The sequence below is a fragment of the Cynocephalus volans genome, chromosome 7 (genome assembly GCF_027409185.1).
Source record: "Cynocephalus volans isolate mCynVol1 chromosome 7, mCynVol1.pri, whole genome shotgun sequence".
In the NCBI taxonomy this organism is placed as follows: domain Eukaryota; kingdom Metazoa; phylum Chordata; class Mammalia; order Dermoptera; family Cynocephalidae; genus Cynocephalus; species Cynocephalus volans.
Window position 1 is genome coordinate 95481368 of NC_084466.1, and position 17569 is coordinate 95498936.

At 37.0% G+C, this 17569-nt stretch overlaps 1 protein-coding gene across 2 annotated transcripts in view; it reads right to left on the bottom strand.

Moving 5' to 3' along the window:
• ADK (adenosine kinase) overlaps positions 1 to 17569 on the bottom strand; it is a 556699-nt gene that overhangs the window by 516366 nt on the left and 22764 nt on the right. The window contains exon 1 of one of the 2 annotated variants that reach the window (XM_063102516.1): positions 10156 to 10252. The exons of the other annotated variant lie outside the window; for it this stretch is intronic. Within the exon in view, the coding sequence (XP_062958586.1) occupies positions 10156 to 10169 (14 nt within the window). The 5' untranslated portion in view covers positions 10170 to 10252. Of the gene's footprint in view, positions 1 to 10155; positions 10253 to 17569 lie in introns of those variants that run through there. 2 annotated transcript variants of the gene reach the window in all.

Sequence of the window (17569 nt, forward strand, 5' to 3'; positions counted from 1 at the left end):
CCACCCAAGAATACTTTACCCCGCAAGGCTATCCTTCCGAAATGAAGGGCAAATACTATATTTCTCAGACAAACAAAAACTAAGGGAGTTCAATACGACACGACCACCCTTACAAGAAATTCTCAAGGGAGTACTGGGTTTGGTAACTGAAAAATAACTACCACTGCCATCAAAATTCAAGAAAAATCAAAACCCACGAGTAAAATAAAAATGCTAACAATGAAGAGAAAAAAAAGTTTATCTACTATCCAAGAAACAACAAATACAGAAGACAAACAGTAAATCAAAGAAAAGAACAAAAGACACTTAAGACATCCAAACAAAAATCAATAAAATGCTAGGAGTAAATCGACACTTTTCAATAACAACTCTTAATGTAAAAGGATTAAATTCCCCACTCAAAAGACACAGACTGACTTACTGGATTAAAAGGGAGGACCCAACTATATGCTGCCTTCATGAGACCCACCTCACCTATAAAGACACACATAGACTAAGAGGGAAAGAATGGAAAAAGATTTACCATGCAAATAAAAATGAAAAACAAGCCAGAGTAGCTATTCCTATATTTGATAAAATAGACTTTAAACTAAAAACCATAAAAAGAGATAAAGAGGGCCACTACGTAATGATAAAAGGATTGATCCTTCAAGAAGACATAACTATCATAAATATATATGCACCCAATGTTGAAGCAGCCAGATTTATAAAGCAAACTCTATTAGACCTAAAGGAGATAGACACTAATACCATAATAGCAGGGGACCTGAACACCCCACTATCAATATTGGACAGATCATCTAGGCAAAGAATCAGCAGAGAAACACAAAATCTAAACAATACTCTAGACCAATTGGACTTGGCAGATATCTATAGAACATTCCCTCCAACGACCTCAGAATATTCATTCTTCTCATCAGCACATGGATCATTCTCCAGGATAGATCACATGTTAGGTCACAAATCAAGTCTCAATAAATTCAAAAAAACTGTAATTATCCCATGTATTTTTTCAGACCTCAATGGATTAAAATTAGAAATCAATAACAAATGAAATTCTGAAAACTATACAAACACATGGAAATTAAATAGCATTCTACTTAATGACATATGGGTCAGACAGGAAATCAAAAAATTTATTGAAACTAATGAAAACAATGATACATCATACCAAAACCTGTGGGATACTGCAAAAGCAGTACTAAGGGGAAATTTATTGCATTAAATGCTCACTTTAGAAGAATGGAAAGATGGCAAGTGAGCAACCTAACACTTCACCTTAAAAAACTAGAAAAACAAGAACAATCCAAACCCAAAGTTAGCAGATGGGAAGAAATCATTAAGATCAGAGAAGAACTTATGAAATTGAAACCCAAAAAGTGATACAAAAGATCAATGAATCCAAAAGTTGGTTTTTTGAAAAGATAAATAAAATTGACAAACCATTAGCATGGCTATCTAAAAAAGAAGAGAGAAGACCCAAATAACAAAAATTAGAAATGAAAAAGGTGATATTACAACTGATACCTCAGAAATACAATAAATCATTAGTGACTAAACAACTATATGCCAACGAATTTGAAAATATGAAGGAAATGGATACATTTCTGGACACACACAAACTACCAAAACTGAGCCAAGAAGATGTAGAAAATCTGAACAGACCAATAACGGTAAAAGAGATTGAAGCTGTTATCAGAAGGCTCCCAACAAAGAAAAGCCCAGGACCAGACGGGTTCACAGCAGAATTCTACCAAACATTCAAAGAGAAATTGACACCAATTCTCTACAAACTACTCCAAAAGATTGAAATAGAGGCAATTCTCCCAAACTCATTCTATGAAGCAAACATCACCCTGATACCAAAACCAAGTAAAGATACAACAAAGAAAGAAACCTACAGGCCAATATCCTTGATGAATATAGATGTAAAAATCCTCAATAATACTAGCTAACAGAATACAGCAACACATATGCAAAATTATACACCATGATCAAGTGGGATTTATCCTAGGGATGCAAGATTGGTTAAACACACACAAATCAATAAATGTGATACACCATATCAATAAAATCAAACACAAGGACCATATGATCATCTCTGTAGACATTGAAAAAGCATCTGACAAAATTTAACACTCGTTCATGATAAAGACTCTCTACAAGTTAGGTATAGACAGAAAGTATCTCAACATGATTAAAGCCATATTGATAAACCCACTCATCCTGAATGGAGAAAAGCTGAAAGCTTTTCCCTTAAGAACAGGAACTAGACAAGGATGCCCACTCTCACCACTCCTATTCAACGTAGTATTGGAAGTACTAGCTAGAGCAATCAGAGAAGAGAAGGAAATAAAGGGCATCCAGATGGGAAAAGATGAAGTCAAACTGTCCCTGTTTGCAGATGACATGATATCGAACAGCCTAAATAAAGCCTCTACAAAAAAACTTTTGGAGTTGATAAATGATTTCAGCAAAGTTGCAGGATACAAAATCAACACCCCCAAATCAGGAGCATTTCTATTCTCCAACAGTGAACACGCAGAAAGAGAAATCAAGAAAACTAGCCCATTTACAATAGCCACCAAAAAAATAAAATACTTAGGAAAAGAGTTAAGGATGTGAAAAATCTCTATAATGAGAACTATAAACCACTGTTGAGAGAAATTAAAGAGGACACAAGATGATGGAAAGATATCCCATGCTCTTGGATTGGAAGAATCAACAGTGTGAAAACATCCATACTACCCAAAGTGATATACAAATTCAATGCAATCCCCATCAAAATTCCAATGACATTTTTCTCAGAAAGGGAAAAAATTATCCAGACATTTATATGTAATAACAAAAGACCACACATAGCCAAAGCAATTCTGAGCAAAAAAAATAAATAAATAAAGCTGGATGGCTGAATCTCAATAAAAATAGTAAACTTAGCGGCATTTTAACTTGCTCTATTCCCGTCCCCCCTTCCCCAGCTCCATGGCAGCCTTGAAAAGCAACAACCCTCAAACACAGTGGAATCCAACAGCCTAGCAGCCACTGGAGGCGACAGAAAAGGGTTGTAGCTCTTTCAAAGCCCCATTTTCAGAGAACTGCTATTATTTGAGCTGACTGGCAGTTCCCTGAAAAACCCCATTCCGAAGGCTTCCCGTTATTTGACCTGATTCAGAGGTTGCTCAGTGCTAGCTAACAGCCTTTTCCCCAAAGGTATTTATCAAAAACAATCAGCTGCAATTGTTTAACATCCCAGTTGCTTGAAACAGTTGCAGCAAACAAGCTAATCAAAAAACATAAGAGAAAATGTGTGGGAATGAGATGTCCACAGGTTTTGAAAAGTTCTGAATATTTCTGCGAATTGAGAAGGCAACATGCATGTGCCCAGGGCTGTGAGCATGCTCAGGAAATACATGAGAAGGCCCTAAGAAATTACCTGACTGAGCAGAAGGCTCTGAACAAGCAGGAAGTGAAGGCTACCGCTGAGTGTTGAAGGTATGCCCCAACAAGCACACAAAGCCTCTCAGCAAAGACTAGGAAACATTAAGAAGTATTGACAAGAATGTGGAGAAACTGGAATCCTCATACATTGCTGCTGGGAATATAAAATGATGCAGCCACTTTGGAAAACAGTTTTGCATTTCCTCAAAAAAGTACACACAAAATTACCTTATAACCCAGCAATTCCATTCCTGAGAGAAATGAAAATATATGACAATACAAAAACGTCTACGTGAATGTTTGTAGCACCATTATTCATAAAAGCCAAAAAGTGAAAACAACCCAAATATCTATCAATTGATAAATGGATAAACAAAATGTGGTATATCCATACAACAAAATATTTCATTATTCAACCGTAAGAAGGAATGAAATACTGATACACGCTACAACACGTACAAACTCTGAAAACGAACTCAGTGAAAAAAGCCAGAAACAAAAGGCCAAATATTATATGATTCCACTTATGAAATGTCCAGAATAGGCAAATTAATAGAGGCAGAAATAGATTAGTGGCTGCCAGGGGACAGAGGTTGGGGGATGGAGAGTGACTGTTAACACATATGAGGTTTCTTTTTGGGGCGATTGTTTTAGTCCGTTTTGTGTTGCTTTAACAGAATACCTGAAACTGGGTAATTTATAAAGAAAAGAGGTTTATTTGGCTTACGATTCTGGGACAGCTTCATCTGGCACAGGCCTCAGGCTGCTTCTACTCATGGTGGAAAGTGGCAGGGAGCCAGCGGGTACAAGCAGATCACATGGCAAGAGGAAGCAAGAGAGAGAGAGAGGGAGGAGGAGGTGCCAAGGTCCTTTAAACAATCAGGTCTCATGGGAACTAACAGAGCTAGAACTCACTCATTACTCCCCCCCCCCCCCCCCCCCCCACGCCCCCGACCCAGGGAGAGCATTAATCCATTCATGAGGGATCCACCCCCATGACTCAACCAGTTTCCAACACTGCCACATTGGGGATCAAATTTCCACATGAGTTTTGGAGGGGAAAACACATCCAAACTCCATCAGCGATGAAAATGTTATGGAATTAAACAGTGGTGATGGTTGTACAACCTTGTGAATACAGCAAAAACTACTGAGCTACACAATTTTAAATGGTGGATTTTATAGTACGTGAATTATATCTCAATTACATAATAATTAAAACTATTTGACCCAATTGATATTTACAGAATACTAAACTCGTCAACTACAGCATACATAGTATTTAATGAAAGATGTGCAAAATACCTACACTGAAAACCTCAAAATATTGCTGAGCAAAATCAAAAGACTTCAAATATACATGTAACATTCACCAAAACAGAGCACACAGGCAAGGCTATAAAACTAATCTCAGTAGATTTCAAAGGACTGAAATCATAAACAATATATTCTCTGTGTATATGTGTGTTTACAATATGTAAACAACACATTCTCAGAACCATGGAATTAAGTTGAAAATCAAATTTTAAAAATATGTAAATAGAAAATCCCCAAATATTAAGGAATTAAACAATAAACTTCTAACTGACATGTCGATCAGAGAAATCACAATGGAAATTAGAACTGAACACAGTAAATGAAAATTTGTATAATGCACCTAAATGAGTACTTAGAAGGGAACTTTTAAATAGGAAATGCACATTAGAAAACAAGAAAGGTTTAAAATCAATCTAAACTTCTAACTCGAAAAAACTAGAAAAAGATCAAATTAAATTGAAAAGAGTAGAAGGAAATAAAAAGATAAGAACAAATTAAATTGAAAAGAGTAGAAGGAAATAAAAAGATAAGAACAGAAATAAAGATGAGGACAGAATTCATTTTAAATTCAATTTTTAATTAAAATTAACTTAAATTTTCAATTAATTAAAAATTTTTTAATTTAAAAATTTTAATTCAAAAATTTAATGAATTAAATTCATTTAAGTTGAATTCATTTTAAATTCAATTTTCAGGAGAACATGTGTGACATAATGACTAATACTTATACTATAATTTTCAGCTTATAAAGCATTTTCATATATGTTGTCTCTTAAATCCTCACAATGACCATGAGGGTATGTATTGCTATTATCTCTGTTTAACTGATGAGGAAACGACATTCAACAAGGTTTTATAACCTGCCTTAGGTCAAACAACAAAGCACCTAACAAATCACGTGCTTCCTTGTTCAATATACTACATTTACACACTCAGACTGCTCTCTTAATACAATAAAAACGTCTGACCAATGAAAAATATCCAATCTATCCAAAATAGACTATTATTCCATTATCTTATGGTCCTATTTCAAATAACATTGCAACAACTAAAATCTACTACAACAAAATTATTATAGTGTATAAGCAGGTGGCCGGATAATTTATTATCCAAATGGGATATTTTTTAGAGTAAATTAGAAGCTATATAATTATGTCAGAATAACAGGCATGAGCCAGGTTTGTTCTGGGCAAACTGGGACATATAGTCATCTTATTCATAAGCAAGCTTTGTTATTTAAAAAATAAAAATTCACACAGATTTTATTACAGTATTTTTAAAACAATAATTTAAAACCAATAATTTATGAAGAAGTAAAGAGACTGTTAACCCATGTTGCAGTAAAGGGTTAACATTCAAAGAGTCTAGACAATCATTTTGGTTCTGGTTTTATCTTTGACAGTTCTGCTTAATGTAGCAATACTGTGGCTGAAAAGATTTGGAGTTAGAAAATCTTCTATGCTTTTACAAACAGAGATGACCTATTTATAAATATGAGCATTAACAGCTGACAACATTGCACATAAGAGGATTCCTGTTTTAGTTCTTCAAAATATTTTGTAAATGAAACAATTTCATCTTATTTCAAAAGCTCATTTCTTTCACTAAGAAATCCCATAGCATAGAAAAGTTCGTGCAGTAATCTGAAATTTAACAATTCTTCTAAAAAACACATGTCCTGAAAAGATTTTGAAAATTCTGTTTAAAGGCTCTAAAGAAACCAACTCAACAAAGTAAGACAGTTTCAATCTTAGCCATATTTTAAGTCTCCATATGAATGTTCTCCATCTGAGTGGCTTGGCAGATTCTATTGGACACACCTCAAAAAGTCTTGAGTGTTAGGAAAAAATTACCCCAGAAACCCACCCACAGCCCACATAAATTTTCCAGTGTAGGCCTAACCCACAGAAGTAGTTCCAAAATCATCGTGTAGGGTACAGTCACGTGCAGAATCCCAGAATAGTCTTAGACCAAACCTGACCTATCTGGGCAGGCCAAAGAATAGGGCTCCTTAGCTATAGCAAACATTCTCTGTCTCCCCAACTCATTTTCCCAGTCTTCCCTGGCACAAACCCAAGCTGTAAGCAATGCAAAAACCAAACTAGACATTGATGTTAGGAAAACAGGGCAATATTCAGAGGGGTATTTGGAAATAGTGTTGCCCAATGAAAAGGACGTAAGGTGGGTATCAGAAGATCTAAATTCTATCTTAGACATTACCACTGTCTAAGTAGGACATACCACTTCACTTTGGACACAACATCCAGCATAGAAAAAAAAAAAAAAGGTGAAATGCTCTTTAAGACCCTCTTCCAGTCCTAATATTCTACATTTTCCTATGTCTCCTGAATTTAACTCAGGCTTCAACTTTCCTATTGGGCCAATTAAAAATGACAAAAGCATCAACTTATTCAATATGTTCTATCATTTCACAAATTTAGTCCGGCTGGAATCTGATGTACGATAACAAAGGATAAAAGCTGCTCTCCAAGGATAATTGGTTTTAGAGGCTGTAGATTTAGATTCTTCATCGGTAATGATGTAGTAGAGTAGAATGCAAATGATGAAAATCATACAAACTCTAGCCAAATTCATTCAAAGGTCTTATGTTTAAAAAAAAAAAGCTTTTGTTTAAAATCATTATTTAGGAATTCCTAATAGTTGAATGGGCTGGAAAGAGCACTGAATGAGGTATCTAGAGATCTGGGTTCTACTTCAAGATATGCAACTACTTATATAAAGTTGAACAAGTGACTATGTCTGAGCTTTAGTTTCTTCAACTGTAAAATGAAGGAATTAGACATGTAAGTCTGTTTCCTGTTTAAAAATTTAAGATTTAAACACTTCTTTCCAGATGACACCATTCTCTAAGGGACTCAAAGTGCTTCTAACAAAAAGAGCATACTCTATAAAATGCCTTAAAATTTAAAAGCACTTTTACAGTTACTCAACAATACTGTAGAATATTACACTACTACTGAGTTATTTCATTAAGCAAATGTCCAGAACAGAAAACAGAAATGGAACATAAATAACTCAGAAATAGACCCTCAACTAGACCCCTGGTATGTTGACCATTGGTCCTCTTTATTTCCAATCCTATATTCTTTCATAGTCATTGAAAAAGGAACACGTATTACTATATTTAGCAACAATTATTTTAAGTGTGGTGTAAAAACAAGAACATTGGACATGAAGTCAGATTTTGATAATCTGTGATCACTCTCTTCACCAGTAAAAGGGTATGAATAATATCTACCTTTTGGGCTACTAATAGACTGAACATAAAGTGGGAAGATTCCCAACATCATGACTGTAAAAACTGAAGCTATGACATAATTGCATTAAATGTAGTCTTCACTGGGAACTGGCTGGTATCTGTAGGATTACCAACTCATTCAAAACTGTCACCATATAGTCACTTCACCGTCAGTGATCTCCCTGCTTACTCCTGAACCTAAGTTATCAAGTTCCTTGCAGGACCACAGGAAAGCAAAAGAGTAACTAATAGTGTTGTTTCTCACAATACTTCACAATCTTTGTCCACAGAAGCAGCTTTTTCCAGAAGTTTAAGTAGTGTATTGTTTCTATAAAGGCATCATGCAGAGCACTAGATAGATGGTGGAGACCTGGATTCAATTCCTAACTTTGCCACTGATTTTGCACAAGCCACTCAACTTTCTTGGTCTCAGTTTCCTCGGGCACAAAATATAGTAGTTGGTTTAGATAACACCTAAAAGAGCTTTTGGGAAGCCATGTCACTGTAGTTTAAGACTATGGAAAATGCAGACTAACATCTGAAGAAACAAGCATAAATGAACTTTATTATCAGTTAACTATCCTTTCAAAATAGGTCAAGTAAGGCTGGTGTCAACCTCTGTATCAGTCTTTTGAAAACAACAACCATTCAAAATATAACACCTATTATTAAAAGATATATCCTGCTGTCACTTGCTAAACAGCAGAAGCTTTAGATTTGGACGTTTCTCCAATGAGGCGAAGGTGATGATTAATGAAAATTGAACCCACAGAAGAGCGGATTTTTAACATAGAAAGTATCTGACCTCCACACCTAATTAGCAACAGTCTGTGCTGATGGGAATGACAGTGGAAGTGGGAAGAAGGGGAATTAACTCTTGGTGTAACAGTATAATCCTAAATTCATCCTAAAACAGTTAGCTTTAAAACCTAGACTTATATTCCCCAATGTAATTTACTATGAAACTTCTGCACGTAGGTCTCCGTGTTTCAGTACCTGAATTTCTCTTTCTGCACAGTGAGACAGTATTCTTTGTCTAGGTTAGTACAAATTATGCAATTTAACACAGAGAGACTGTGTCCAGATTCAGCACAGTTGTACCTTATCTAAAGGCTAGGTTCTAAAGCTATCTTTTAAATACTGTGTAGTCAAAATTACCCTTGGGAAGCCATTGAATCAACAGGACTTTGGACCCTGCAAGCTCACAGACCCCAAATTAATGTATTTCTCTTCACATGAAATTACCATTGGGAAACCATTAAATCAACAGGACTTTGGACCCTGCAAGCTCACAGACCCCAAATTAATGTATTTCTCTTCATTTTTTGTGCTCGGGCCTGCCTCCCTTTCACTGAGACAATAAAGGACAAGGTCTATAAAAGAGGCGAGTCAGAACTGGGGGTAAATAAGGCAATTTATCTCTTTTTATAAATAGTTGAATTAGCCTAAGTCAAACACTCAGTTGAAGCTACACGCAGAAAGTGAACAAGCCCATTATCCTGTCACCATTAAAAAAAGAACGTTCAAAGCTCTGGAAGAGCAACTGGGGAAAGTCTCCAGTTTTATTCGTTATATGCCTACTGTCTTACAAAACTCATGTCACTTGTGACTTTCAGATAAAACACTGGGCTAACTCCAGCCAAGCAAACATTAAGCAAACATTTTAGGGAGTTTCACAGCTTGGGTGCAATGTACTTGCATCAGAGAAGGGCCAACTTTGTATGCTCATGGCCAACAGCGAACTTCTGGCAGAAGGCATGACACGCAGGCACTGACACACAATGTGCACGTCACGTTCCCTGGGGCCCTGGGTCATCCGGGGTGTGGGGGTGAGGGGGTAATGGCTGCATTTTTCAAGAGAAATCCCCTACACACACGAGAAAGCTTCAGTCCCTAGAATCTGGGCGAGGGTCACCTCAAAGAAGCGGCGACTAACAGGGCTCTTCCATGTGCCACAGACCCCAAAACTTCTGAGGAATGCAGGAACGCCCAAATGAAAAGTGCAGAAAGAACCTCCCACATGCGGGGTTCCGGTGACACGGGGAGGCTCCAGACCACCCGAGGGAAGGGGCGACGGTTCTCAGGCGGTTAGGAGGCTAGTGCTCATCCAGGGAGCAGGTGGGCGACGGCTCTCTCATTACCTGCCGGACGTCATGGCTTCGCCTTCCTGCCCCACGCGACGGCGCCCGCGTCCGATGCTCTGCGTCCGCTCGGGCAGCAGCAGGTACCACAGCTCCTGATCCTCTGCCCAGGCACTCAGCGACGGGAAGCGCGTCCTCATACACCCCGCGCGCGGGCGGCCCCAGGAGAGTCGGCCCCGCGCGCTGATTGGTCGCGGCCGGAGGGAGGGCGGTCGCTCCGCGCGGGGCGGGCTGCTGGAGATCTGCCCGGGGCGCCGCGGGCCACAGCCGGCCGCCCGCGCATCTCAGGGCTAGCGGGCCAGCTAGCAGGCGTGGTGGCCATCTTGAGTCCTGGTAACAGCGTCCCCCCACCCCACCCCCCACGCCCTAGGGCTTGCAGGGCAGGAGGTTGGGTGCCCGCCCCAAAAATGGCCGCGCCGCTGGCAACGGGTTTAGTAGTCACAGGGCCACGGTCTACCTCGGCAAACTCAGGTATGTTTATCAGCGCTCGGGAAGGGGACGCTGTCAGGGCTTCTCTTCGCGGATGGGGTTTAACAGCCTGTAACACCCATCTGCAGAAGAAAAGCACCCGCTTGGGAAACCTCAGCCCGGCGAACATCAACTGCAGCATGACGTGCTAAATTCCATTCTCAGCCTTTGAGAGTCAATTGCTTAGTCCGATGGTTCCAAATGTTCTTGAACTTCAGAAATATCTAGAGCAGCTTATTTAATATGGAAGTGTCCAGGGTTCACTCGAAACTTTGTGAGTCAGAATCTGGAATGGTGAGGCCCAGACATCGGTATTTTTAGCCTGTTCCCAGGTGCTCCAGGTGACATACTAAGTTTTACAACCTCTGGGCCAAAGTAGCCCCGCTCAGACTATCCCGCTTGCCACACTTAATTCTCAAATTACTTCACTTTCCTGATAAGTATGCAGGCTATAAAACAAGCATCTAAGGCCATACGAAAAAAATTGTAAGGTATCCCTAACTCCTGGCTCTAATCTTACAATTTAGTGCCGCTAAAGGGTTAAGAAACTGAACATGAACCACTAATACAAGGCAGGTGAATAAATACTAACAGTGGTTAGGATGGGAGGGAAGGAAATCAGTAAATGCTTTACGACCCTTTTCTTTATTCCTTCTTTATTATTTGTATAGTAATATTTATATTAACAGACTACAATATACAGTAGCATTCATTTACTGACCATATAGGATGGTGACCAGTTTCACAGGTCTGAAATCAGTTACGTCAGAAACAATCGAGGACTGGACGGTTAGCTCGGTTGGCGCGCAGTCCTATGACCAAGGTCACAGGTTCGGATCTCTGTACCGGCCAGCCGCCAAAAAAAAAAAAAACACAACCGTACACTATGTGACACTGAAATATGGCTGATGGGACTGAAAAACTGAGTTTATTTCATTTTAATTCGTGTAAATTTTAAAACTGAAGCAATATGAAATATTTTTCCACTAAACAATGTTATTATTTTGGTTAGACTACATTTCACTTTTTAACCATTGAAAATTTAGCATCCAATTAAGACACTGCTGGTAAAATATATAAAGGATTTTTCAAGAGTTAGTATAAAAAGAATATGATATATCTCAGTAATAATTTTTATATTGATTACATGTGTAAATTATAATATTTTGGATATACTGACTTAGATAAAATATATTATTAAAATTAAACTATCTTTTTACTTTAACATGGCTACTAGATTTAAAATTATATGCATCTTGCATTATATTACTACAGGACAGTGCTGTTAAAGGTTTACTTCTTTTCTTACCTATCATTGTCCCTGTGACAAAATAATTATGTTCACAAAATGAAATCAGTAAAGAAGCCAGTTTATACAAATCTGTGTTTCCTTGCTAACCATCTAAAACATCAAAAGTTACAAAAGATTTCAAATTTCCTTAGAAAATCCTATTTTTAGCATTGTTCTCTTTAATTTGGGAAGTGCCTATCCGGAATGAAGCCATGGGCTATAAATCTGATGTGTTCAGTCCATGAGTAAAGGCAGTTAAAACAGTGGTGCGGTGAGACTTTGGCCAAACGTCCACAAGTGGAATTAGTCAATTGCTCCTCTGGATTAAGAAGGATCTGAAGCAAAGAAGCAGCTGAATAGCAATTTGAAGTTGTGGAGACATTGACTAATTCAATAGTTTCCCTCCTCCTCTTGTGGAAAATGTTAATAGATAATCCACACGGACTAAATCAAACCAGGAATAATCCTTAGGATTTCAAAAACTCAATGTAACTTTTAATATGGAACACAGTATGGTGTAAAGCAGTGCTTCCCAAACTTTAATATGCATACAAATCACTTGAGGGATCTCATTCAAATGTAGGTTTGACTCAGTAGGTCTCGGTGGCCCAGGTTTTGCATTTCTTTATGTTCCCAGGTCTCACCAATTGCTTCTAGTTTGTGTGCCAGGCTGAGCAGCAAGGTTGTAAAGGTAGCAAGGGAGATCTTTGTGTTAGCTGTGTTACCTTGAGTTGGTTCTTCACCTGTCTTCTTCAGTTTACCCATTACATGTTTTTCAGGACATTGTGAAGATTAAAATTTAACTGTAAAATGTCTAATATAGTCCTTGGCATAATTATTAGTTTGTTATTACCAAACTAGTTAAAGTTACACCTCTTGGAAGCGTGATTTGAAACCTAACATGAACTTAGTCCTCTGAAAAATCAAATGCACTTTTGCTCACGCTTAACATACTTTGGTAACTCCTACTTTGGATTTTTTACATTAAATTAAAAAAACACACAAACAACTAATTTTGATACCAAAACAGCTAGACTTGAAACTTTATTTTTTAACAAATACACTTAATTCTATGTCATTGAGGGAAGAGATGGGTCTGCAATATCCAAAAATTTAATCAAATTGAAGCCACACCACATTAAAAAAATTTTTTTAAACCTCATTTTTGATAAGTGATAACTTTGCATCTGACAATCAAAACTTTAAATGTTTTTTTATTCATAGTCAAGAGAACTTTCAAGTTTATTCCCTTTAGATGTATTTAAGTACCAGTCATTACAGCAGGTATAAATAAACACAAAAACATTTCGACAAATAGGATTCACACATGATTGTCCTTTCAGACTCAATCAGGTGGGGACAAAAGTAAAAGTATGTTTTTCCAGGTAAAGGCAGTTCTTTTTATTCACAGCAATTTCCCTTCCTCAGCCTTTCATGTTCTTTTTCTAATGTTTCCCCAGCTCCCCTTCCAGTACACACACAGTTAGCTACTGAGTAACTACTATTTTTGATCCATTTTCCAAGCAATTTATTTCAACCCTATTCTTTTCTTAAAGGCCTAGCTTATCCCACTTAAGAGGAAAGCAGTCAAAATCTTTAAACCTTCACAAACCTTCTTACAATTTAAATAGTTGAATCAAGATGAGTGGGTCTGAAGCTGGCCAGTTAGCTCAGCTGCTTAGAGTGCAGCCTTGTAACACCAAGATCTAAGGGTTCGGTTCCTGGTTAGCGGCCAGAGGCCAAAAAAAAAGTGGGTCAGAATAGTTTGCTGTTAGTAAGATTGATAAGCAGATATTTTATCTACTTTTATCTAATCTTGTGGTTAGTCTGCCTCTATAAAAACAAATTGCTAACCCCAAATAGCTAAGTGCCTCTGGGTAGCACAACAAAGATATGGACCCACCTACCAATCTTTCCAAAAAATGCTTCAGGACCCAAAATGATAGCAGTGTTCCCTTCAAATACAACCAGTTTGTTGTTAAGGATGCAATAAAACAAGCACTCTCATATATTATTAGTGGGAGTATAAATTACATTTCTACAGTAAAAAGTACATTTTTAGAAAGCTTTTTGGCAATGGGTGTCAGTAATTCCATTTTTCAGAAAACTATTGTAAAAAAAAAAAATAGACCAGTGTGAAAAAAGATTTGTATACCTAGTTATTCACTTCAGCATTATTAACAATAGCAAGAATATATTAAATCCTAAATAACAAGAATTAGGGTAATAGTTAAATAAATTACAGAAGAATATTGTGGAGCTATTATTAAATATTTCCATAGACTTTTTAAGGATGTAGGAAAATTCTCATGATATAATGTTAAATGAAAAAAGCAAAACAAACAAAACGAATATAGAGTAAGATCTTGACTGTGTTTAAAAAAAAATTACATGCCATATATGCGTAGAAAAAAAGATTGAAAATAAACACACCTAATTATTATTGGTTATCTCTGGGAAGTAGGATTATGTAACATTTTGGTTTTTACTTTATTTCTACTGACCTAACATAACTTTTCTGCTGTATATTGGCTTTACAGTCATAAATCTTTGTAATTATTATCTTTTTTAAATGGTTTAGGGGCTGGCTGTTTTCTCAGTTGGTTAGACCCGGATGTCATAATACCAAGTCAAAGGTTCAAATCCACATACTGGCTAGCTGCCAAAAAAAATTTTTAAAAATAAATAAAATAGCTTAAAAATGCAAAACATTCCTGCCTTTTTAAAAGACTTACATTTTAAAAATCACAACCATCAAAACTACCCTTATTTTTAGAGGAATTGAGCTTATTTTATAAATGTCTTATCTTTTCATGTGTACCAATTCTTTAAGATAGGAATAACAAAAATAAAATTTCTTTATCGTTTTCTTGGTTAATTTTAAATCATAACTTAACAAGAGTTAAAAGTATAAATACCACTTTTAGAGCTTGGCAAAGCCTTTCTAATAGCTCAGCTGTCATAACATGAATGTGGAATGTTTTCCTTGCATGTTTCTTAAAAATATATCCCCTCATTTAATATGAATTAAAATACTGATGCAATAATATTTAAAGCAATCTATATCATACTACAAAAAGAAAAAAAAAACTTCTTAAACCTTGTCTCCCTAAAATAAACGGTGTGCCACAGTGTAAAGTTCAGCAACCTGGGAACAACAAGATGGAAATTCTAATCCTACCAATCATCTTATGACCTTTGACAAATTATTAACCTCTTTGACCATCAGTTTCCTTATCTGAAACACAAAGGAGTTAGTTATAAGGGACATCTCAGGTCCCTTTCAGTTCTTATTAGACAATTTAAGAAAAAAACTGTTCCTCAATACAAATTGGGTTTTTTTAAAAAATTGATCAATGTAATGCAATTTTAGTTAGCTTTCATTACAAGGTTATTCAAAGAAACACTGCTAAGTGTATTAACTTTTCCCCCCAACAGACATCTATTATTTTTATTGCCTTTTAATTATTATCCGTAAATTTTTATGTCACTGATGGAGTTTGGATGTGTTGTCCCCTCCAAAATTCATGTGGAAATTTGATCTCCAATGTGGCAGTGTTGGAAACTGATTGAGTCATGGGGGCGGATCCCTCATGAATGGATTAATGCTCTCCCAGGGGGGAGGGGGGATTAATGAGTGAGTTCTATTCAACATAGTGTTGGAAGTACTAGCCAGAGCAATCAGAGAAGAGAAGGAAATAAAGGGCATCCAGATTGGAAAAGATGAAGTCAAACTGTCCCTGTTTGCAGATGACATGATCCTATATATCGAACAGCCTAAAACCTCTACAAAAAAAACTGTTGGAATTGATAAATGATTTCAGCACAGTAGCAGGATACAAAATCAACACACAAAAATCAGTAGCATTTCTTTTCTCCAATAGTGAACATGCAGAAGGAGAAATCAAGAAAGCCTGCCCATTTACAATAGCCACCAAAAAAATAAAATACTTAGGAATTGAGTTAACCAAGGAGGTGAAAAATCTCTATAATGAGAACTACAAACCACTGCTGAGAGAAATTAGAGAGGATACAAGAAGATGGAAAGATATCCCATGCTCTTGGATTGGAAGAATCAACATAGTGAAAATGTCCATACTACCCAAAGTGATATACAAATTCAATGCAATCCCCATCAAAATTCCAAAGACATTTTTCTCAGAAATGGAAAAAACTATTCAGACATTTATATGGAACAATAAAAGACCACGAATAGCCAAAGCAATGCTCAGCAAAAAAAATAAAGCTGGAGGCATAACACTACCTGACTTTAAGCTATACTACAAAGCTATAATAACCAAAACAGTATGGTACTGGCATAAAAACAGACACACTGACCAATGGAATAGAATAGAGAATCCAGAAATCAACCCTCACACTTACTGCCATCTGATCTTTGACAAAGGCACCAAGCCTATTCACTGGGGAAGGGACTGCCTCTTCAGCAAGTGGTGCTGGGATAACTGGATATCGTTATGCAGGAGAATGAAACTAGATCCATACCTCTCACCATATACTAAAATCAACTCAAAATGGATTAAGGATTTAAATATACACCCTGAGACAATAAAACTTCTTAAAGAAAACATAGGGGAAACACTTCAGGAAATAGGACTGGGCACAGACTTCATGAATACGACCCCAAAAGCACGGGCAACCAAAGGAAAAATAAACAAATGGGATTATATCAAACTAAAAAGCTTCTGCACAGCAAAAGAAACAATTAAAAGAGTTAAAAGACAACCAACAGAGTGGGAGAAAATATTTGCAAAATATACATCTGACAAAGGATTAATATCCAGAATATATAAGGAACTCAAACAACTTTACAAGAAGAAAACAAGCAACCCAATTAAAAAATGGGCAAAAGAGCTAAGTAGGCATTTCTCTAAGGAAGATATCCAAATGGCCAACAGACATATGAAAAAATGCTCAACATCACTCAGCATCCGGGAAATGCAAATCAAAACCACATTGAGATACCATCTAACCCCAGTTAGGATGGCTAAAATCCAAAAGACTATGAACGATAAATGCTGGCGAGGCTGCGGAGAAAAAGGAACTCTCATACATTGTTGGTGGGACTGCAAAATGGTGCAGCCTCTATGGAAAATGGTATGGAGGTTCCTTAAACAATTGCAAATAGATCTACCATACGACCCAGCCATCCCATTGTTGGGAATATACCCAGAGGAATGGAAATCATCAAGTCGAAGGTATACCTGTTCCCCAATGTTCATCGCAGCACTCTTTACAATAGCCAAGAGTTGGAACCAGCCCAAATGCCCATCATCAGATGAGTGGATACGGAAAATGTGGTACATCTACACAATGGAATACTACTCAGCTATAAAAACGAATGAAATACTGCCATTTGCAACAACATGGATGGACCTCGAGAGAATTATATTAAGTGAAACAAGTCAGGCACAGAAAGAGAAATACCACATGTTCTCACTTATTGGTGGGAGCTAAAAATTAATATATAAATTCACACACACACATACACACACAAACGGGGGGGGGGTAAGAAGATATAACAACCACAATTATTTGAAGTTGATACAACAAACAAACAGAAAGGACATGGTTGGGGGGGAGGGGGGGAGGGAGAAGGGAGGGAGGTTTTGGTGATGGGGAGCATTAATCAGCTAC